The sequence below is a fragment of the Carassius carassius genome, chromosome 19 (genome assembly GCF_963082965.1).
Source record: "Carassius carassius chromosome 19, fCarCar2.1, whole genome shotgun sequence".
NCBI classification, from domain to species: Eukaryota; Metazoa; Chordata; class Actinopteri; order Cypriniformes; family Cyprinidae; genus Carassius; species Carassius carassius.
The window spans coordinates 924,224-939,117 of NC_081773.1; the positions used below are offsets into that span (position 1 = coordinate 924,224).

Below are 14,894 nucleotides of genomic sequence, written 5' to 3' on the forward strand. Positions count from 1 at the left end.
GCCACTCCTGAACCACGGACAAAGTCAGAGGTGTCTAACCTGGGCTAAGGAGAAGAAGAACTGGACTGTTGCCCAGTGGTCCAAAGTCCTCTTTTCAGATGAGAGCAAGTTTTGTATTTCATTTGGGAAGCAAGGTCCTAGAGTCTGGAGGAAGGGTGGAGAAGCTCATAGCTCAAGTTGCTCAATGTCATCTGCTGGTGTTGGTCCATTGTGTTTTTTGAAAACCAAAGTCACTGCACCAGTTTACCAAGAAATTTTGGAGCACTTCATGCTTCCTTCTGCTGACCAGCTTTTTGAAGATGCTGATTTCATTTTCCAGCAGGATTTGGCACCTGCCCACACTGCCAAAAGCAAAAAGTTGGTTAAATGTCCATGGTGTTGGTGTGCTTGACTGGCCAGCGAACTCACCAGACCTGAACCCCTTGGAGAATCTATGGGCTATTGTCAAGAGGAAAATGAGAAACAAGAGACCAAAAAATGCATGAGTGGAAGACCACTGTCAAAGAAACCTGGGCTTCCAGACCACCTCAGCAGTGCCACAAACTGATCACCTCAATGCCATGCCGAATTGAGGCAGCAATTACAGCAAAAGGTCTTATGAAGTATTCTTATTTCTTGAAATAGTGAATTGTTGGGTTTTTGTTAAATGTGTGCCAAAATCATCAGAATTAAACAAACCAAATACTAGATACTAGATACTAGTACATTTGTATTTAAATTGCATACATTATTGTGTTATATCCTAATGTGGATACTAGATGTACACATTTTAGAGGGTACAGAAAAATGACAGACTTTCTTCACACCTGTCATTGCTTGTCCCTTTGAGCAAGCCAATGATGAGCTGTCATCAAACGACTGCTGATCTCAAACATGACTAAAGGTTTAGTTGCTGTTATTTTGGTTACATTTGTGAGTTATGATAAAAATTTAACTGTGTAAAAACAACATACAAGTTGATTACAAGTTGGCACAGTATGTTTAGATGTCCAAATACAAGCCTTTTGCTTATTACACTGACAACTCTTGACTTTTGTTTTTGGAAGACATATACGACATATAAAAATGTAAAATTAGTTCAGTTTAAACATTCCTTAATAAAAATCCTCATAATAATGAAATAATTTGTTTAAAGAGTTGACTATATCAGATGTTAGATTCACATCTTACTTCATGATAATGTAACTGGCAGTGCTGCAGTGACAACAGCTAAACCATTGAAGCATCTACTACATAACATGCTGTCAAGTCACCTTTATTTATATAGCACTTTAAACAAAATACATTGCGTCAAAGCAACTGAACAACATTCATTAGGAAAACAGTGTGTCAATAATGCAAAATGATAGTTAAAGGCAGTTCATCATTGAATTCAGTGATGTCATCTCTGTTCAGTTAAATAGTGTCTGTGCATTTATTTGCAATCAAGTCAACGATATCGCTGTAGATGAAGTGACCCCAACTAAGCAAGCCAGAGGCGACAGCGGCAAGGAACCGAAACTACTGGATCCGGGTGACGGCAGTGACCCTCTGATCTGGATACAAATTGGATCTGGTGGCTACGGTGACCTCAGAACCACTTGTCTGCTCAATTGTCTGCTCAATTAACCAATAAAAATCAGACGTTATCTGAAGGTTTTAATTTATTTGGAATGAAGGCTCTGTGTCTTTACCATTGCCATGAATTGTGTATTTGAAAAATTTGAACAATAACAATGTAGCACAGATGATTTCATGGGTCAGCCATTTGTGAATAATTAACAGAATAATGTACTTACATCATTCATGTCAAAACTGAAAATAAAACACTTTAAAGTCTATTACCTAACAGGAAGGGTTCTGTCCCCTTTACGTCGGTCCATCTCTCTCTGAGGAACTGGATACCATCTGAAGTTGAGCTTCCAGTTGAATCCCCCATAGGTCATATCTGAGCCGGCCATGTACTCGAATGTCTCATCACTGATGACATCAATGATTGGACAGACCACAGCCCTCCTAGAATGACAAACAAAAATAACCCTTTCACCTTCAGCCCAGTGTAGCAGTGGAAAAGCGGGTATCCATTTTTTAATATATCAAATGATAGGCTTATACAAATGATAATTACAAAAATAGCATGAGAAGGCTGTGGGGGGTGGGGGGTGGGGGTAAAGGTAAAAACTTCCCTCTCTGCCAAATATTATAACTGCTTTTTAGTTAACTTTAAGTTCAATACATTTTTAAACATTTCCATTTTCATACATTTTCATCAACAAACATACACCAATAAAAAATGTCTGGTAGCAATCTTGTATAGGGACCAATTCTCCCTTGTTGCTTATTAGCATGCCTGTTAACATATTGGCTGTTTATTAGTGCTTATAAAGCACATATGCACATATGCACATATGCACATATGCACATATGCATCTGCTTAAGTCAATTACTTACTTGCTACTTACATATCAATTACAAATTTAATTGGGTAGGAATGTTTTAGTGGACTTTTACCTTAACTTCGATACATTTACCAAGACACTTTACCTATTTTTGCTACATTAAACCACAGGCAACATCACCACTGCATTTGTAAATAATCTTAGTAGTGATGCATTTCTTTCTGAACCAGTAGTCCGGGACCCAGTAGGGGCCACAAGATGACTTAAAATGATTACAAATGAGACAAAAGACACTGTAAAATAAGCTAAAACAGCTAAAAAAACAAGATGCAGTCTGACATTATATTTTTTATTGTAATTCTTTCAACAACTGCCATATTTATTGAATAACCAGGGTTTCACAGTTTGGGTAAACCTGTAATTTAATTTTAAATAAAAAAATAAATAAATCCTATAACCCTAAATGACTGTTAAAATCAAGTAAATAAAATAAATGGTAATAAAAGGTCTAAAATTATGGCAGTGACTTGGGAGTTTAATATATTGCCAATCCAAGTGTAAATAAAATAATAATACCATAAATATCATAACTTACATGAGGGTCTTGGAATATTGTCTTTGACAACAGAGTGCCTTTGATTCAAAGAGGCTGAGAACCACTGCTCTGCAGTACATTCTCGGCTTTCTGACTAGAAGTTTATTGAAAACATCTTTTGCCGAATATAATGTTTAGTTTTTCTTATGGCAAAAAAGCAAGAGAAAAGGAAACGCAAAAATAACTTGGAAACAGTCTCAAGTCTTTAAAATGTAAAAGTTTGGGGCTCAGGAATAAATTGTCTGTCAAGCAAAGTCAAGCACACTCACCTGTCCTCTTTGATCCGGGCCAGCAGTGGCTCCAGCCACCCTACAGTGCATTCACAGTGGGCATCCAGGAAGGTGATGACCTGACCTCGCGTGGCGGCCGCCCCTCTTAGTCGTGCTCTTATCAAACCAGATCGCTGCTCCATCCTTAAAATTCGCACTGGAACCTCCAGAGTCCCAACATGGTCCACTAATTTTTTCTGAAGAAAATCTGTATTCAATCAATCAATAAAAGCAGAGGTCATCTACATAGATGAAATTATGGTAGACAGCTTCATATTATACACATCTTAATGTTTCTTCACTCAGATCTCTAAGAAGCTGAATGAGATGTATGGACTCCATAAACTTTAGAGAAGATTGACTTTCAATTTTCACATAAACAATGACACTGAGGGTATTCTGCCATTGACTGGTATAGTGATACTGAAGGAATAACTCAACATGCAAATGTAATTAAAATGATCAGTTCAAATGAACTGATGTGATTATGACCTCTCTCACTGGCATCATCCACCAGTAGTATCTCGAGCAGCAGGTGTCTGGGTGAGCGGTTTATGGCACTGTGTATAGTCCTCAAAAGTGTACTCCAGGCTTCATTATGAAACGCGATCACAATGCTGGTGTTTGGAAGGTCATCGGGGTACGTCTTGGTTTTACAGCTGAGGAACACGCAAGAACAGAGTTAATAAGACAAAAGATTTAATTCAAGTAAAGAGTCAAGTTTCTTTGCATAGTGCTTTTCACAACACACATTGTTTTAAAGCAGCTTTGTAGAGAACCCTGATGTTAATGCTTATTATTAGATGGATCTGTGGAATACTTGATTCTGATTAGTCAGTCACCACATTTCGAGTATAAAATTATTCCCTAATAAAAAATAACTAATACCCGGTAATAAACTAATATAACAGGCTCATCCGGGTAACAGCAATCGGCGCTATTTGCTAGCTGGGAATTTTTTTTTTTTCTATGTGAAAGCTTTGTGTTTGGTTGGCTAATATAATATTACATCTCAAATCAATATTTAATTATGTCATCCTGGTATCGCAGACTTGCTGTCTCGCGTTTCATAATGCAGCTGCTGGCATTTTGTGACAGTTGGTTTGCACACTGTAATGGACTATAAGATAGCTAACAAACTGGTAAGAATTTAAAACTGTTTCATCTTAAATCAATATCTTTTAACACCATAATTATTCATGTATATAAATGTTGTAGATAAGTAGAATGACTATACCATATCCCTTAATGTCCATCTAAGTTTTAACCTGCCACTTGCTAGCAACTTTTTTCACGGAAGGTTTGCCTTAAAATATTTCAACTCAAATCAATATGTAATGTCTAATTATTTAGTTTTGTCGCAAGTAGTCATATAATAAGCGGGATAAATTACATCCAGCTGGTTGTTATTGCAAAATAAAGCCCTTCAGTCTTATACAAAGCCCTATTGGTCTTTATTCTACGATAACAAGTGGCTGGATATACATTATTCTTTACTTATTACATGGCTCTGTGGATTACTTTATTCTGATTGGTCAGTCACGACATTCTGAGGTATCTTATCCCTAGATAACAACCAGTAAAAGCTGATAACACAGGCTTATCTGGGTAACAGCAATCGGTGCTGTACTCTTGCTTGAACTATTTTTCCTTGGTGGAAGCTTTACGTTTGTTTAACTAATAAAATATTAAAACTCGATTCAAAATGGTGTACAATAATTTAATTATGTCACTCTGATATTGCGGCCTCACTCTTTTTGCTACGATTGTTTTGTACGATGTCATGGATTATAAGAGAGCTAACAAACTGGTAAGGTTTAAAAACATTTTTTATTTTTTTATTCTTTTATTGCCTTAATTATTTTTGTGGAAAAATGTTGTGTAATAAGTGTTTTGACTGCACCGTTTCCCTTAAATGTGAATCTAGTTTGAAACTGAAAAATAAAGTTTAAGTTTGCAGTAAAGATAATGCAATATTTTTTTTTATTATTGTATATAAAATAAATGCTTTATAAAATATGTTGCACTTCAAATTTATTAAAAAAATGCCATATGTCTAACCAAGTTATGTTCCAAATTTGAAGTTGATATCACCAAAATTGTGGTACCTATGAGATTTTGTTTGGGCACTAAAGCAAAAAATAACCACTGGGTGACACCCAAACTCTGTTGAATTCTTTTGATGCCGTTTTCTGTCACAAATCAATAATTTCCTGTCACAATATCACTTTTATTACAAAACAGTCACTAAAATATGGAACCTTGACTATCATACCTTTCCAACGATATGTGTTTTGTCAAGATTACAAAAAATATTTCATTTTCTAAAACACAGGCCACAAAATCACAGAGTATATAGACGGTTTCAAAGGCAACAACATAAACAAACGTTAATGCGCATGCGCGCTTTTGTGGACCTAACTTAACTTCCGGTAGACTTCTAAATAGAATCAATAACAACAGCCAAGTCCCTCTATAGTAGATATTTTTTGATAACAAACTAAATATGTTTGCTGCGTGGATCAGGAGGACTTAATGAAAATGCATATTCATTCTTTGCCAGCAGATGTTTTAAAGCATAGACATAAAGTGCGAGAAATAGAGGTTTCTCCAGTAACAGCTGTAAACAAAACTGAGCTGGTACGCTCACATGCTGCTTTATCGGGCATATAACATGCAAGTCTTCCTTCAGAAATACAGCGATATAAAAACACCTGTGCCTTGATATTTAAACATATAAATGTAAGGAATTATTATTATTAAACATGCAGTACGTAACGTTACTCATGTTTATTCAACGAAGCCTTTTTGAAAATTTATCAGTTTTAAAATTGTGGCGAGTCTCCAAAAAGAAATAAATGTATGGGAAACACATCCCGCAGCACAACCACCTGAGCCCAACTTCAATCTACTCATGACCTTGACTTTAACTGCGTTTGTAGAAGGCACTGCAGAAGACCAGACCGATATACACAACACAGACCGGAAGTTAACTTAGATCCAGGCACTTGCTTCCGATGAAACGGTCTATATATATAGATTACAGGACAGATTACAAAAAATTTAAGCATTTAATTCATACAATTTCAATGTAAACTTAATAAACGAATGCTGAACAACAGCTTTTTAAACAGCTGTGTAAACATGTGTAAATATGTGAACGATATCACCTTTTATAGGAGGGTGAGTAGATTTCGCAGATGGGAGTTCTACTTACTCAAACATGTTCTGAGGGCAGAAAGGAAAGTGATTGGTTTACAGATTCAACCAATGAATTTGAAGCAGAGGCGGAGTCAGGAAATTTGAACGTGTGGAAGGAATACTTTAGACAGATACGTTACTGACGCTTCGTGGGAGGCATTTATCGCAAGGTAAGTTAATTTACCATGTATTCTCATGAAAAAAAATGAAAATCTCTAACATTTTAAAAGATAATAAAAGATTTAAAAGATAATTAGCAGAACACAGGACAAATAATCATGCATTTTCACTTGACTGCTTCATCAGTTGATTGCAGCAAAGCTGGTTATGAGGTAACTGGAGTAAAACATGCTTTTCCAATGCTTCCACACTGTCTGTGAAACCAAAATGAGCGAAAAAGTACTCATTCATATCTCCTTGACATTACATCAGTCAGTTAGCGTTAGCATTAGCGTTAGCACTGCTCTCAGGGCAGGAGTACTCGATATTACTGTTATTTTTAATGAACTGTGTGCTGCTCTCAGGGCAGGAAAACTCCATATTTATTTTACTATTATTTTACTAAACTATGTGCTGCTTTCAGGGCAGGAGTACTCAATATTCATATTACTATTATTTTAATAAACTATGTGGTGCTTTCAGGGCAGGAGTAATCAATATTCATATTACTGTTATTTTTAGTGTATTATGTGCTGCTCTCAGGGCATAAGTACTCAATATTCATATTACTATTATCTTACTAAACTATGTGTTGCTCTCAGGGCAGAAGTACTCAATATTCGTATTACTATTAATTTATTAAACTATGTGCTGCTCTCAGGGCAGAAGTACTCAATATTCATATTACTTTTATTTTACAAAAATATGTGCTACTCTTAGGGCACGAGTAATCAATATTCATATTACTGTTATTTTTAGTGTATTATGTGCTGCTCTCAGGGCAGAAGTACTCAATATTCATATTACTGTTATTTTTTAATGTATTATGTGCTGCTCTCAGGGCAGAAGTACTCAATATTCATATTACTGTTATTTTACTAAACTATGTGCTGCTCTCAGGGCAGAAGTACTCAATATTCATATTACTATTATTTTCCTAAACTATGTGCTGCTTTCAGGGCAAGAGTAATCGATATTCATATTACAGTTATTTTTACTGTTCTATGAGCTGCTTTCAGGGCAGAGGTAATCAATAATCATATTACTGTTATTTCTAGTGTATTATATGCTGCTCTCAGGGCAGAAGTACTCAATATTCATATTACTATTATTTTACTAAACTATGTGCTGCTCTCAGGGCAGAAGTACTCAATATTCATTTTACTATTATTTTACTAAACTATGTGCTGCTCTCAGGGCAGAAGTACTTAATATTCATATTACTATTATTTTACTAAACTATGTGCTGCTTTCAGGGTAGGAGTAATCAATATTCATATTACTGTTATTTTTAATGTATTATGTGCTGCTCTCAGGGCAGAAGTACTCAATATTCATATTACTATTATTTTACTAAACTATGTGCTGCTCTCAGGGCACAAGTAATCAATATTCATATTACTGTTATTTTTCATGTATTATGTGCTGCTCTCAGGGCAGAAGTACTCAATATTCATATTACTGTTATTTTACTGAACTATGAGCTGCTCTCAGGGCAGGAGTACGTGATATTCACATTTTTAAGAGTAATCAGTTGTTTTTTAATCATTACATTTATAAATCAATAGACAATTTCTGCATTATTGAATGATCTTTTATTTTGTTTTCCAGTTACTTGGAGGAGCTGGCAGAAAAAGGACAAATTAAATGAGCTAACACTGAAGAGGCATCTGATGCTGCTGAGTGCAAAATGGTGCAAAAATGGAGATGAATGAAATATGGTGTGTGTTTGGTTCCACCTGATAAAAGCACATAAAAAGCCAAGGGTATTCGAAGGGTAATTGGTTCTCATGGGGACGTTAGCGATTATCAACATTTACAGCGGTTAGTCTGTGATTTTATTGCCATCTGAATCCAGAATGTCATTTTTTTTTCTCCCACAATCCCCATTAAAATCTCTGGCCAAATCCCAAAGTCATGTGGTAATTTAATTGCTGTCCAAATCCACATCTCTGAGATTAAATCATTTCAAATTTTGAAATACTTTGAAATTGTTGAAATACTAAAATGTTTACAAGAATACTAGTTCAGAAATGCTCCATCACAGTGATTGGATGCTTATTAAGAACAAAAAGACCAGAAAAGCACGTAAACATTTGAAATGGGTCATTATTATGGCAGTTACAGGTATGCAACACAATTTTTAAATATTTATAGGCCTACAATTACATACTTAAAAATGTAAACCAAGTAGCTTTGTTTGCCTCGTGTAAATAAGAGGTTGCATTTACTTATTAATGCTAATCTCCACATTTTTAATAACACCCATCATTTTGAGAGATAAAATTTCAGAAAACCATTTCAGCTATATTGGGTCTATTTTCTTTTTAAACCAGAGATTTAAATAAATAATAAATATTATATTATTACATTTAAATCTATTATTCCAAGAGTATGACATTTTATTTTAGAGCAGACAACCATGCAACTGGCCATGTCTTGCAGTGCATTCCTAGGTTCACACATCTATCTTCGCCACTGTGAATAAATCATCAAATCCATGAGTTATCACTGAGTTGTCATGTAAATAATTCTTTACATATGTTCATATGAATAACAATTGTCATCTGAATTGTGAGAGAAGTCCTGAGTTGACTTGGTGATACATAAATATGATTTCAAAAGTTCCGGGTGTCAATCTACAGTATGTGCAACCACTTAATGTTCTCATAGGCTGTTGCATAGAAATTAAGCCCTGTAATTCTAAAAATAACCAAAATGTTATATATATATATATATATATATATATATATATATATATATATATATATATATAATAAATGTTATATATAATATATATATATATATATATATATATATATATATATATATATATATATATATATATATATTGTGCTATAAATGTTGTTTCATTCATTGTCTGTTGTACAGATTATTTGTGTAAGAACAAAATGAAATGTTGATTGAAAATAATTAGTTTACAGGTCCAATATTACAATAAAATAATCAAGTATAATTATGACTTCTTTCCTTTTTTAAACAAGTACAATTACAAACAAATCCAGTCAATTAAATGCATGTACAATACACAGGAAGATTTCGCTGCAAAAGGTAGGTGCATCATTAAACTGCTGTAGTTTGAACGTGCTCCCTTTAAACCAGACCCTTAGGTCGCCTTGCAAGATATCTTCTCAAAGCCAGATTCTCAAAGTCTCCAGAAGTGTTTGTAACTTCTTCCTGCATTTAAAATGCATAAAGATTCTGGTTTCAATTTACACTGATGATTATGAAAAAATAAGTAAAAATATGAAAATAAAGACAAAAACATTATTTTACCTGAAGTCTTTAGTTTTGGACATTAAATCATGAACATCCTCATTTTCATATATTTCCTGGACCAATTTCATTTGTGGAGCAAACTTGCAAACCAGGAACATTACATATATGAACAGCTTACTACCCAGCATCTGAAATTTATCAATGTAAGCAAACATAATTACTAGTAAAATCATAAAAATCACATTTCAACTCCCTCAAAATTGATTTGATTTGATTTGAAATTGAGAAATTTCTTAATGACACATAATACATCCTTAAACCCTGCCATTTCTACAGCCTACTGTACTCTGTTTGGCCTCAGCTACAACTACAGTGATTGAGGGCAGATTAGAGTAGTAGACGTTTGAAGGACAGCCGATGACGTCCATAGGCTGGCATTATGCAAACAAACCTAACAGGTAACTGGTAACATGAAGTAAGATTGGAGTTTCTGACACTCATTTCAGCACAGTAGTTCAGAATCAGTTTTCTTACTTTTATGAGACACAATTTATTTGTCGTGCAATTTGATCTGTAAACCTTTGCAGACCTTTTGACATTTACAAACAGCTATATTGCAATTCATTAAAAATAATATTTGAGGGGAAAATAATATGGGCACTTATATCAGCAATAATGTGGGCACAAATATCAGCAAGATTCTCAAATAAAACTAGAACTAGAACTAGAACTAGAACTAAAACTTTCTCCAAGAAGGGACCACTGATGGCTTATGCCTTTTCCAAGAATGTTATTCTGTAAAGAGAAGAAAAAATACATGAAACAGTCACAGCTGTAATAAAAACAAATGTATGGGCCCTGAGAGCAGCACATAGTTTAGTAAAATAAAAGTAATATGAATATTAAACAATCCCGCCCTGAGAGCAGCATATAATACACTAAAGTAAAGTCAAGTCACCTTTATTTATATAGTGCTTTAAACAAAATACAATGCGTCAAAGCAACTGAACAACATTTATTAGGAAAACAGTGTGTCAATAATGCAAAATGACAGTTAAAGGCAGTTCATCATTGAATTCAGTGATGTCATCTCTGTTCAGTTTAAATAGTGTCTGTGCATTTATTTGCAATCAAGTCAACGATATCGCTGTAGATGAAGTGACCCCAACTAAGCAAGCCAGAGGCGACAGCGGCGAGGAACCGAAACACCATCGGTGACAGAATGGAGAAAAAAACCTTGGGAGAAACCAGGCTCAGTTGAGGGGCCAGTTCTCCTCTGACCGGACGAAACCAGTAGTTCAATTCCAGGCTGCAGCAAAGTCAGATTGTGCAGAAGAATCATCTGTTTCCTGTGGTCTTGTCCTGGTGGTCCTCTGATACAAGGTCTTTACAGAGGATCTGTATCTGGGGCTCTAGTTGTCCTGGTCTCCGCTGTCTTTCAGGGCTGTAGAGGTCCTTTCTAGGTGCTGATCCACCATCTGGTCTGGATATGTACTGGATCCGGGTGACTGCAGTGACCCTCTGATCTGGATACAGACTGGATCTGGTGGCTACGGTGACCTCGGAATAGGAGAGAAACAGACTAATATTAGCGTAGATGCCATTCTTCTAATGATGTAGCAAGTACATCGGGTGTTATGGGAAGTGTTCCCGGTTCCGGTTTACCTAATTAATGCAGCCTAAAAATCCTTTAACGGATTTGGATATTAAAAGCATATTAGTATGTTATGTGTAAGCCAGGTTAAAGAGATTGGTTTTTAATCTAGATTTTAAACTGCAAGAGTGTGTCTGCCTCCCGAACAATGTTAGGTAGGTTATTCCAGAGTTTAGGCACTAAATAGGAAAATGATCTGCCACCCGCAGTTGATTTTGATATTTTAGGTATTATCAAATTGCCTGAGTTTTGAGAATGTAGCGGACGTAGAGGATTATAATGTAAAAGGAGCTAATTCAAATACTGAGGTGCTAAACCATTCAGGGCTTTATAAGTAATAAGCAATATTTTAAAATCTATACGATGTTTGATAGGGAGCCAATGCAGTGTTGACAGGACCGGGCTAATATGGTCATACTTCCTGGTTCTAGTAAGAACTCTTGCTGCTGCATTTTGGATTAGCTGTAGTTTGTTTACTAAGCATGCAGAACAACCACCCAATAAAGCATTACAATAATCTAACCTTGAGGTCATAAATGCATGGATTAACATTTCTGCATTTGACATTGAGAGCATAGGCTGTAATTTAGATATTTTTTTAGATGGAAAAATGCAGTTTTACAAATGCTAGAAACGTGGCTTTCTAAGGAAAGCTTGTGATCAAATAGCACACCTAGGTTCCTAACAGATGACGAAGAATTGACAGAGCAACCATCAAGTTTTAGACAGTGTTCTAGGTTATTACATGCAGAGTTTTTAGGTCCTATAATTAACACCTCTGTTTTTTTCACAATTTAGCAGTAATAAATTACTCGTCATCTAGTGTTTTATATCGACTATGCATTCCATTAGTTTTTCAAATTGGTGTGTTTCACCGGGCCGCGAAAAAATATAGAGCTGAGTATCATCAGCATAACAGTGAAAGCTAACACCATGTTTCCTGATGATATCTCCCAAGGGTAACATATAAAGCGTGAATAGTAGCGGCCCTAGTACTGAGCCTTGAGGTACTCCATACTGCGCTTGTGATCGATATGATACATCTTCATTCACTCCTACGAAATGATGGCGGTCATATAAGTACGATTTTAACCATGCTAATGCACTTCCATTAATGCCAACAAAGTGTTCAAGTCTATGCAAAAGAATGTTGTGGTCAATTGTGTCAAATGCAGCACTAAGACCCCATAAAACTAATAGAGAGATACAAACATGATCAGATGATAAGAGCAGATCATTTGTAACTCTAAGGAGAGCAGTCTAAGTACTATAATACGGTCTAAATCCTGACTGGAAATCCTCACATATACCATTTTTCTCTAAGAAGGAATATAATTGTGAGGATACCACTCCTGCCCTGAGAGCAGCGCATAGATTATTAAAATAATAGTAATATAAATATTGAGTATTCCTGCCCTGAGAGCAGGGCATAGATTATTCAAATAAAGGTAATGTAAAAATTGAGTACTCCTGCCCTGAGCGCAGTGCATAGATAATTAAAATAATAGTAATATGAATATTGAGTACTCCTGCCCTGAGAGCAGTGCATAGATAATTAAAATAATAGTAATATGAATATTGAGTATTCCTGCCCTGAAAGCAGCACATAGTTTAGTAAAACAAAAGTAATATGAATATTGAGTACCCCTGCCCTGAGAGCAGCGCATAGATTATTAAAATAATAGTAATATGAATATTGAGTATTCCTGCCCTGAGAGCAGGACATAGATTTTTCAAATAACAGTAATGTGAATATTGAGTACTCCTGCCCTGAGAGCAGTGCATAGATAATTCAAATAATAGTAATATGAATATTGAGTATTCCAGCACTGAGAGCATCACATAGTTTAGTAAAATAATATTAATATGAATATGGAGTGCTCCTGCCCTGAGAGCAGCACATAGTTTAGTAAAATAACAGTAATATGAATATGGAGTACTCTTTCCTTGAGAGCAGCACATAATACAATAATAATAACAGTAACATGAATATTGAATACTCCTGCCCTGAGAGCAGCTCATAGTTTAGTAAAATAATAGTAATATGAATATTGAGAACTTTTGCCCTGAGAGCAGCACATAGTTTTGCAAAATAACAGTAATGTGAATATTGAGTACTTCTGCGCTGAGAGCAGCACATAGTTTAGTAAAATAACAGTAATATGAATATTGAGAACTCCTACCCTGAGAGCAGAGCATGGATTATTAAAGTAATAGTAATATGAAAATTGAGTACTCCTCCCCTCAGATTAGCTCATAGAACAGTAAAAATAAAAGTAATATGAATATTGAGTACTCCTGCCCTGAGAGCAGCTCATAGTTTAGTAAAATAATAGTAATATGAATATTGAGTACTTCTGCCCTGAAGGCAGCACATAGTTTAGTAAAATAACAGTAGTATGAACATAGAGTACTCCTGCCCTGAGAGCAGCACATAGTTTAGTAAAATAATAGTAATATGAATATGGAGTACTTCTGCCCTGAGATCAGCACACAGTTCTTTAAAATAGCATACATTTAAATATTGAATATTCATGCCCTGTAAGCAGCACACAGTTCACTAAAATAACAATAATATCAATATTGAGTACTCCTGCCCTGAGAGCAGTGCTAATGCTAATGCTATCACTAACTGACTGATGTAATGTCAAGGAGAGTTCTTTTTTTGCTCATATCTGTTTCACAGACAGCGTGGAAGCATTGGAAAAGCATGTTTTACTCCAGTTACCTCATAACTAGCTTTGGTGTAATCAACTGATGAAGCAGTCAAGTGAAAATGCATGCTATATAATGTTTAGTCCATGATTACTTGTTCTGTGAATCTTTGTTTGCTAATTATCTTATTAAATGTTAGAGATGTAAAAAAAATTTCATGAAAATACATGGTAAATGAACTTACCTTGCAATAAATGCCTCCCAGGAAGCATCAGTAACATATCTGTCTGAAGTATTCCTTCCACACGTTCAAATTTCCTGACTCCGCCTCTGCTTCAATTTCATTGGTTGAATCTGTAAACCAATCATTTTCCTTTCTCCCCTCAGAACATGTTTGAGTAAGTAAAGCTCCCATCTGCGTAGATTTCCCACTACAGTTTTGCAGTTTTAAATGCTGCCTGTGAGCTAAGCGAAGAGTGTATGAACAAAGTTCATATATCTGAATATTCACAATAAAGACCCTTTCAACATGAAACCAAGAAATGAGACATACACTTTCCCTGCCTCTCCCCACAGCCTCTCAAATGTTTGTATCCTACAGGATATGTTGCCAGTTTTAGGGTTAAATATATGACTGGATGATAACATAGTGTGCATTCTGCAATGGCAGTAATAAACAAGTAAGTGAAATTTGATAAATGGTACAGGTGCTTCTCAATAAATTAGAATGTCGAGGAAAAGTT

General features: G+C 35.3%; 1 protein-coding gene across 2 annotated transcripts in view; it reads right to left on the reverse strand.

Moving 5' to 3' along the window:
• galnt13 (UDP-N-acetyl-alpha-D-galactosamine:polypeptide N-acetylgalactosaminyltransferase 13) overlaps window positions 1–14,894 on the reverse strand; it is an 82,289-nt gene that overhangs the window by 34,510 nt on the left and 32,885 nt on the right. For both annotated transcript variants that reach the window (XM_059499467.1, XM_059499466.1), the window contains exons 4-6: window positions 3,735–3,901; window positions 3,243–3,450; window positions 1,825–1,995 (exon numbers count right to left, since the gene is read on the reverse strand). In XM_059499467.1, the coding sequence (XP_059355450.1) occupies window positions 1,825–1,995; window positions 3,243–3,450; window positions 3,735–3,901 (546 nt within the window). The remainder of the gene's footprint in view (window positions 1–1,824; window positions 1,996–3,242; window positions 3,451–3,734; window positions 3,902–14,894) is intronic.